Source organism: Choloepus didactylus, chromosome 7, assembly GCF_015220235.1.
Source record: "Choloepus didactylus isolate mChoDid1 chromosome 7, mChoDid1.pri, whole genome shotgun sequence".
NCBI lineage: Eukaryota > Metazoa > Chordata > Mammalia > Pilosa > Megalonychidae > Choloepus > Choloepus didactylus.
This window is the reverse complement of record NC_051313.1, coordinates 52,264,888-52,273,923: the sequence shown is the minus strand read 5'-3', so window position 1 is coordinate 52,273,923 and position 9,036 is coordinate 52,264,888. Positions and strand designations below refer to the sequence as shown.

Here is a 9,036-nt window from a genome sequence, read left to right as displayed (position 1 = left end):
AACAGACACCAGCCATACACCTTTCCAGCTCACAGAGGTGTTCCAGGTGCCATTGGCCTTTCTACAGTGAAGGTATCCTCCTGTTGATGCCTTAGTATGGACACCATTGTGGCCTTAGAACTCTAAATTTGTAACCTAATATCCCCTTTATAAAAGCCAATCCTTTCTGGTATATTGTATTTGTTTTACATTAAAGGAAGCATAATACCATGCAAAAAAAAAAAAAAAAAAAAGACTAACCTTGAATGAGGTAGGTCACATCTCAATTGAAATAACTTAATCAAACATTCCCACCCACAATAAGTCTACACCCAGAGGAATGGATTAAAAGAACATGATCCTTTCTGGGGTATATACAGCCTCCAAACCACCACAGTATTTGGAGCTGGAGATGTGCTCCAGAAAAAGAGATACTGATAACTTGGTTTAGGGTGGTGGTAGGAATGAAAAGAAGTAGACAGATTCAAGAAATTTAGGTAAAATTCACAAGACAGTGATGGATTGAATATGGGGAAGGTGGCAGAGGAGAGAGTCAAGGATGATGCCTCAGTCTCTGGCTTGCACAACTGGATGGTGGAGGTACTGATTGCTGAAATGAAATGAAAATACCTAGTGGACTAGGTATTTTTAAGGGAAATATCATTACTTAGGCATGGAGATATTGAGTTTGTGGTGCACTTGACATATTCAGCCTGGAGTTCTGGGCTGAGCTAATGACACAAATTTGGGAGTGATGTGGGTATCAAAGGTAATTAAAGCAAGTGTGGATAAGATTGCTTATATGAAAAAAGATTTTTTAAAAGTGTGGCTGTATTAGTTAGGGTTCTCTAGGGAAACAGAACCAACAAGAGTTATCTGTAAATATAAGATTTTATAAAAGTGTCTCACACAACTGTGGGAATGCACGAGCCCAAATTCCTTAGGGCAGAATGTATGAATCCAAATTCCGTAGGGCAGGCAGTGAACTGGCAACTCCAATGAAGGGGTTCGATGAACTCAGGAAATGCTTCGCTGGCTAGCTGAAGAAGTGTAGGTTCTCTCTCTTTCTCCCTTAAAGTCTTCAACTGATTGGATTAAATCCAGCTGACTGAATTCTCTCATTGAGGAAGACATGCCCTTCGTTGATGTAATCAGTCACAGGTGCAATCAATTGACTGATGATTTAATAAACTGATGATCTGATAAACTGATGATTCTGGTTTATTAACCAGCCAAAAATGTCCCTGCAGTAATCGTTAGACCAGTGCTTACTTGACCAGACACCTGGACACCATCACCTGGCCAAGTTGACACATGAACCTAACCTTCACAGTAGCTTAGGACCAACTCTTGGGAAATTCCTAAATTTAGCAGGGAATCAGAGCAGGAAAGGCCAGCAATCTAGATTGGCCTAGTCAAAGAGGCTGAAGTCATGGAAGTCCGGAGAAGGAAAGATTCCTAGGTGGGAGGTAATGTCAAATGAGCAACATAAGGGCTGAAAATGTAGCTTGGAGATCATCCCAACAAAGCAGTGATAAAGGAAGCCAGACAGTGATTTGAGAAGTGTGAGAGTGAGATAAGGGGGCAACTCTTTTAATAATTTTGGCTGTGTTGGGGAGAATGATAGGACACATTTCAGGACAAAGAACCCTATTTGTGCTATAAGCTTTCCAATTATACACTGTGGAATCAACTGGAAGAATGGGAACACCTGACAAATTCCCTAGAGTGCCACAGTTACAAATATAGAGAATGATTCTCTTCGGAATGGGTCTTTAGCTCATCTACAAAATGACCCTGTTAATTAATCAAACAAAATGTTCAACCAAATGGCATCAACCAAAGGATCATCAAAATAGGAAGTTTCCAAAGATCATAGTTGCAGTGATATTGACATTTCCATTTGAGAACATTCGGGCCTGATTTGAGCAGTAGGCACTGTGACATTTCTAGTGCCTCATGATAACTTCTACATGTAAACATAAAAGAGTTAAAGACTTCTTTTTTGTGATGTTTTATCTTTAGGAAAATATAGAACACATAAATATAGTAATGTTCTATATACCTGCATAGCATTTATTTTCCCAGAACATATCAACTTTGAGGAAAATCAAAACTTCAGTTACAAAATCAATTGCTTTTTATTCCTTTCTCCTAACCAGGCTAGTTTCTGGCTTCCAGAAGGCCCCTCCAGGTTCTATGGGAATTTAGCATGTGTGCAGAGTGTTGGCTCCTGTTCTTTCTTGGTGCTTATGGTGGTGGTTTTGGAAAAAGTTATACAACTTAACCTCTCTCTTGTCACCATCTGCCTTGCTGCCTTGCTAATCATTTGTTGTTGCTTCTAAGTGCTAAAAGTTTTGCTCTCCTGGTACTTATAGCTCTTTGAGCCAACCTTAAATGGTCTCGTAATTCTTAGTTAGTCGCTTCACTGGGCAGTCTGATTCCCTTCATCAGGTCTAGGGAGTCTAAGTCATCTCTCAGCTACACCACAGCTGTTCCTCTGATCCCAAAACAAATTCACCTTCCAGCTGTTTCCAACCTTATTCTTTTTCTTTCTAATGCAAGTCTACAATCTCTTTTGCTGACCATTATTGTTTTTTGCAGAAGACTCTCATGAACCTAGAGTTCCTGAGGGAGTTCTGCAGATGAATCTCCCCACCTGTGCTGGTTTTAAAATGTTATGGACCCCAGAAGAGTCATGATCTTTTAATTCAGTCTTGTTGGGTGGAAACTGTTGTTTGAGTGTTTCCATGGAGATGTGACTCACTCAACTGTGGGTGAGATCTTTGATTAAATTATTTCCACGGAGATGTTACCCTGCCCATTCCGGTGGTTCTTTTTTTTAAAATTTTATTTTATTTTGAAATAAATTCAAAGTTATAGGAACAGTTGCAAAAACAATACAAACCCCATACACAGAACTTCAGCATACCCTGACCCCCCCTCCCGATACCCCAATCCACCAACTTTAACATGCTGTCACACCAGTATTTCTTTCCCTCCCTCCCTATCTATCATCCATCATCTATTGCTCTGTCTTCTGAACGTATGAGAGCTAGGTGCACCCATCCTTGAACAAACACTATAATCCACATATACAATTCCCATGAACAAGAACATTCTTTTATGCAATCCCATTAAATGCAGCTAAGAAGTACTAGAGATTCAACATTGATACAAAGCATACATTCTATATTTCTTTTTTTTTTCCCCCTGTGTCTCAACTGTGTCCCTTTGAGCCTCCTGTCCTCTGTCCTCAGATTCCATCCAGGGTCATCCTTGGCCTTCAATTGTCATCTATTTAGACTGTCCTTTTTTTTTTTTTTCCTCAATTGTGGAAACATATATACAGCCTAAATCTTCCCATTCTACCCCCTCCCTAGCATTCCATTAGTGGGATTAATCACATTTAGAATGTTGTAATGCTATCTCTTTCCCACCATCCATTACTAGAAATTTCCCTTCACCTCAAATAGCAACCCTACACTCATTTCTTAACTCCCCATTGCCCCTTCTGCCATTTCTCGTAACCCATACTCTACTTTTCATCTCTATGGTCATATTCTCTGATAATTTTTGTGTGTTTATTGTGGTGCTTAAAATTAAACTCTTAAATCCATAACAATCTTGTTTTTCTTTGATACCAACTTAACTTCAATAGGACACATAAACTATGCTCCTATACTCCTCCATTCCCCCACCTTTATACAGTCCTTGTCAAAACTTACATATTTTACATTGAGTTCAAAACCACTGATTTGTCATTAGAGTTTGTGTAGTTTATATCATGTAGGAAGTAAATAGTGGAGTTACAGTTCACAAATTATTGACTTCTATTTGTATTCCACTGTGGCCAGAGAATGTGCTTTGAGTATATCCAATTTTTTTTTTTTTTTTTTAAATTTCTTGAGGCTCGTTTTATGTCCCAGCATATTAGTCCATTCTGGAGAAAGATCCATGATCATTAGAGAAAAATGAGTGTCTTGGTAATTTGGGATGTAAGGTTCTATACATGTCTGTTAAAATTCTCTATAGCTCTTTCTCCTTTCTTTGTTTCTCTGTTGGTGGGGCTCCTTTTAGTATCTGAAGTAGGGCAGGTCTTCTATTAGCAAAATCTCTCAGCATTTGTTTGTCTGTGAAAAATTTAAGCTCTCCCTCAAATTTGAAGGAGAGTTTTGCTGCATAAAGTATTCTTGATTGGAAAATTTTCTCTCTCAGAATTTTAAATATGTCATGCCACTGCCTTCTCGCCTCCATGGTGGCTTCTGAGTAGTCACAACTTGTTTCCTTTGTATGTGGTGAATTGCTTTTCTCTTGCTGCTTTCAGAACTTGCTCCTTCTCTTCAGTATTTGAGAGTCTGATCAGAACAGAATATGTCTTGGAGTGGGTTTATTTGGATTTATTCTATTTGGAGTTTGCTGGGCATTTATGCTTTGTGTATTTATATTGTGTAGAAGGTTTGGGAAGTTTTCCCCAACAATTTCTTTGAATACTCTTTCTAGACCTTTACCCTTCTCTTCCCCTTCTGGACACCAATGAGTCTTAAGTTTGGACATTTTATTTTATCTATCATATCTCTGAGAGCCACTTCGATTTTTTCGATTTTTTTCTCCATTCTTTCTTTTGTTCTTTCATTTTCTGTTCTGTGGACTTCTAGGACACTGAGTCATTGTTCAACTTCCTCTAATCTTGTATTATGAGTATCCAGAGTCTTTTTAATTTGGCCAACAGTTTCTTTTATTTCCATAAGATCTTCTATTTTTTTATTTACTCTTGTAATGTCTTCTTTATGCTCTTCTAGGGTCTTCTTTATGTCCCTTATATCCTGTTCTATGGTCTTCTTCATGTCCTTTATATCCTTTGCCATGTTTTCGTTCCTTGATTGTAGTTCTTTGATTAATTGTGCCATGTACTGTGTCTCTTCTGATATTTTGATTTGGATCTTTGGGATTGCGTTCTCCATGTCATCTGGTTTTATCATATGCATTAAGATTTTCTATTGTCTTTGGCCTCTTGGCATTTGCTTTGCTTGATAAGGTTCTTTCAAGTTGTAAAAAAAAAAAATACCAATCTAATTTTCCAGAAATACAAGTTGGTGGTGTACATTTTCTCTAACTAATCAGCAGATGGCGTCTGCGAGTCACCTATACCCCTCAAGTCAGTTCTCAACTTTGTTCTTGTGGTGTGTGGGGAAATGATTCTTGTGGGGTTCAGTTGGTGAACTCAATTTGGGTGTGTTGCTGGAGCCGTCCACCCTGAATGTGGGGAGCATGTCCCGGTGGTTAGGGAGGCAGGGCAGCTTTAATATTCAAACCTCCCAGGTGTTCCTGGAGATTCAAGGCTGTTGCAAGAGTCTAAGCCTTCATTTCAGTCCTGCCCCCGATCCTCTCTGACGCTGACCCACAAACCACTGGCATTGACATAGCGTCCCTGGGTTCTCCGAGCGGGTCCCCCCTCCCAGCCGCGATCTCCAGGACCTCTGCTGAGGGAATGCCATGCTATGTCACCAGTGCGCGCCATACCTCAAGGGAAGCCCTGGGCTGCCAGGCCGTGCAGGGGCGCTCTCAGCCTGATGCAAAGATGGCTGAATGGGGCATCTCCATCCCTCCCCTCTCCTCGCACAGTTCCTCCTTCCCAGCTCAGGGACAACTGGTGCTGCTCTGGGCTGTGGGCATGGCCCCGGGCAGGAGTGTCTCCAGCCCGCCGGGGAGCAGCTGCAAGCAGCAGGGTTTCTTTCTCCTTCCGGCTCTCCCCTCCACTCCCCTGGCCTTGAGGGAATCCTCAGTGGGCTATCCTCCATGCCAGACACCGAGAGGCCGGCTCAGACTGCTTCTGCCGTGCTTCCACTGAGCAGTTTTCACCATCGCAAATGCAGCCGCTCCTGGGTTTTTCCCTTTTTTTTGTAAAGAACCAGTCCGTCTACAAATGCCAACCCCCGGGTTCCCCACACTGCAGCGTGGCTGCGGGTCTTTCAGCTGGCTTACTCACTCATTTCAGAATGCAGACTCCCGTTTTCACCAAGTGTACGGCCCCTGTGGTTCTAGCAGACCTTGTCCAGCTGGTGCATCGCTGACACCGGTATTCTGGGTCACCTTCTGGTTTTTATCTAGTATTTTTCACGGAGGTTTTATTTTGCCCTGTCTCACCTAGCCGCTGTCTTAGGTTCTCCCCAGTAGTTCTTAATTAGATCAATGGAGTTCTCGAAGAAAGCTCACAGAGAGAAAAAGCTCAAAGAAGCTGAGAGAGACATTTTGGAGAGAAGCTAAGAGCCAACACAAACCCCGATGCTTGGGATGCAGACAGAAAGATGTTTGGAGATGCTAAGCCAAGAGATGAAGCCTGAATTTGCCCCAGAGAAGCTAAAAGAGGACCCCCAGATGCTTAGAGAGAAACACCCTGGGAGGACAAGCAAAGATGCATAGGAGCTGAGAGACAGAAGCTAAGAGAGACAGAAGCCCAAGCAAGGATACACAGAGGCTAAGAGAGAGAAACTAAGAGAGACAGAAGCCCAGAGACATTTTGGAGAAAGCCATTTTGAAATGCAACATGGGAGCAAAGGACCAGCAGATGCCAGCCATGTGCCTTCCCAGCCGACAGAGGTGTTCCGGATGCCACTGGCCTTCCTTCAGTGAAAGTATCTCTTGTTGCTATCTTAGTTTGGATACCTTTATGGCCTTAGAACTTACGTTACTGTAACCTAATAAATCCCCTTTATAAAAGCCAATCCATTTCTGGTATTTTGCATAACAGCAGCATTAGCAAACTGGAACACCACCATAACTATAACTGCTAGATTAGTGGTTCTTAAACATAGGTGGTTCTCAAAATTAAAAATTTTCAGTTGGTAAATCTTCACTTTAAAGACACACAGTTTTAGAAATTTTTAGTGTCTTTTTTAGCCTGTTTCGCCCCAAAATTTGCCTGTAAGATCAAATTAGATTATACAGAGACATATTTTCATTCCATAGGAAGTTAAACACACTGATTTTCCAGCACTTAAAAATGTATATATTTAATAATTGTAAAAATTAGAAGTTTCTTTCTAAAATAAATGTTTTATTTAGGAGATTCTTATCAATTCCATTACACATTCCTTAGATTAATCTTAAATAGTTTTAATACCACTACTTTTCTTCCAACAGATAGAAAGAGGAGGCTTTGCTTTGGTAACAGTTTACTACAATTTGAACTAAGAATGAAACTTTTAAATGAAGGTCAAGGGGGACTCTTAATTTTTATCCCCCTAATTAGCCATTAGTACCTGAAGTTAAAATTTCTCTTCTAATTCTTTAAATTTCAGTTTCCTCCCCTGAAATGCCACTGAGAACAAGCAAATGATAAGCTAAGATGGTTGGGAAGTATTTGCTCAAGGAGCCCAAATCCAACACAATGACACATGATTATATAAAACATATGAATTTAAAGTAAAAAGGGCTAGCCACATGGTTTCCATCCATGTTTGCCACATTTGGCCAGTAACCCTATGTATGTCCTTATACAGACTTTGTATTTTCAGAAATCACCAGAAACTCACACACTTCAAGAGGCATAAAAATATATTTCAAGTAAGCCTCTTAAATTATTAAAATGTTAGCTAAAAAAGGAAATTTTTGTAAGTGAATTGTTATACTGAGTTAAAAAAAATTCTTTCTACTTAAAAATGTTAAAACAAAAAACACCATAAAACATTTATAGGACTATATAGATTAGTATGTCCAACATAATCTGAACTTCTTGATTTTAATGTTTGAATCCAAATCCAGCACAGACTTAACCCGTGGCTTTCTGACAAAGTAAAATTTAAAGGAAAAAAATATTTTATCTTCCCCAATAAAATGATATTTAGTTTTCATTAGTCAGAAGCATGACTGCCTTCAACTAAAACCAAATATGGATATGGATTCCCTTACATTAAAACCCATTGTAGCATATATGTATGCAAATACATGCTGCAAAAAATATATGTAATCTGTAAAATGAAAAAAAAATATGCATATCCTATTTTTATATCAAAGGCTAAAGAACTTAAACTCCTATGTTACATAATAGCTTGGCAAAACTTTTTAAACATAGACTAATCCCTTGAAAGTAGCAATTAGGTATTAACAACAAAATCTTTAGCCCAAAGCTTTTTTTATTGTCCAAGCTGTTTTATTGATTCTTTCTCAGAAGATAAATTATATATTTTTTTGTATTTGTAAATATCAAATTTTCAAGCTATATTATGACAGTCCTCAGAAACAATTCATTTCTTCAGTTCTTCATGTGCACCTGGGTTTGTGGGAGCTTTCGCTTGGTGTTCTTCGGTCTCCCCCTTTGAAACACCCTCTGTAGGCACTGGAGGTTCCTGCACACTGGGTTTGACTGCGTGAGCTGCATAGTTCAGGCTGGTATTTTCAATCCAATGCCAGTAGCCTGAGAAGGGGTTGTAGAGCATTCCCACCACAGTTTGAACTGACAGACCATCTGCAAAAAAAAAAAAAAAAAAAAAAAATCAGGAAGTATTTACTTTCTAAAAGCTGTGGATTTTATGTAGCTCTCCCATATTAAAAAAGCATTCCTAACTTCATGGGTAAAACTACTTTGTAACCAGGTACAAATGTGGATGTACAGAGTAGAACATGGACTCTATAGCAGACTGCCTGGGTTCAAATCCCAGCTGTGACACTTACTAGCTAGTGTAAGTGGGCAAATCCCTTAATCTTTCTGAATCTCCATTTTCTCAACATGTATAAAACATATCTCATATTGTTATTAGAATTAAATGAGACGATGCGTGTAAAGCACATAGCACAGTCCTTGGCATTTGGTAATTACTCAATAAATGTTAGCTGTCATTAAAAAATTCCTTTCAACAATTGAGCTTTCCTAGAAAGCATTTTTAAAATATTCTACTCTATTTTCAACCAGATTACTTGCAGAAATCTTTAAAACTTACTACTTTGCTATGGACTGATAGCATTCCAAGCAAAATCAAGTTTATTGATACACTGTTGTATGACAAAAATGCACGAAAATTACTTGAATCTAAGTACTCAACAGGAACATCAAATGCC

The 9,036-nt window shown here is 39.3% G+C and overlaps 1 protein-coding gene across 2 annotated transcripts in view; it reads right to left on the bottom strand.

Moving 5' to 3' along the window:
• Positions 1 to 7,057: 7,057 nt before the first annotated feature.
• Positions 7,058 to 9,036, bottom strand: part of COQ3 (coenzyme Q3, methyltransferase) — a 49,108-nt gene continuing 47,129 nt past the window's right edge. For both annotated transcript variants that reach the window (XM_037844623.1, XM_037844624.1), the window contains exon 7: positions 7,058 to 8,446. In XM_037844623.1, coding sequence (XP_037700551.1) covers positions 8,226 to 8,446 — 221 coding nt within the window. In that variant the 3' untranslated portion in view covers positions 7,058 to 8,225. The remainder of the gene's footprint in view (positions 8,447 to 9,036) is intronic.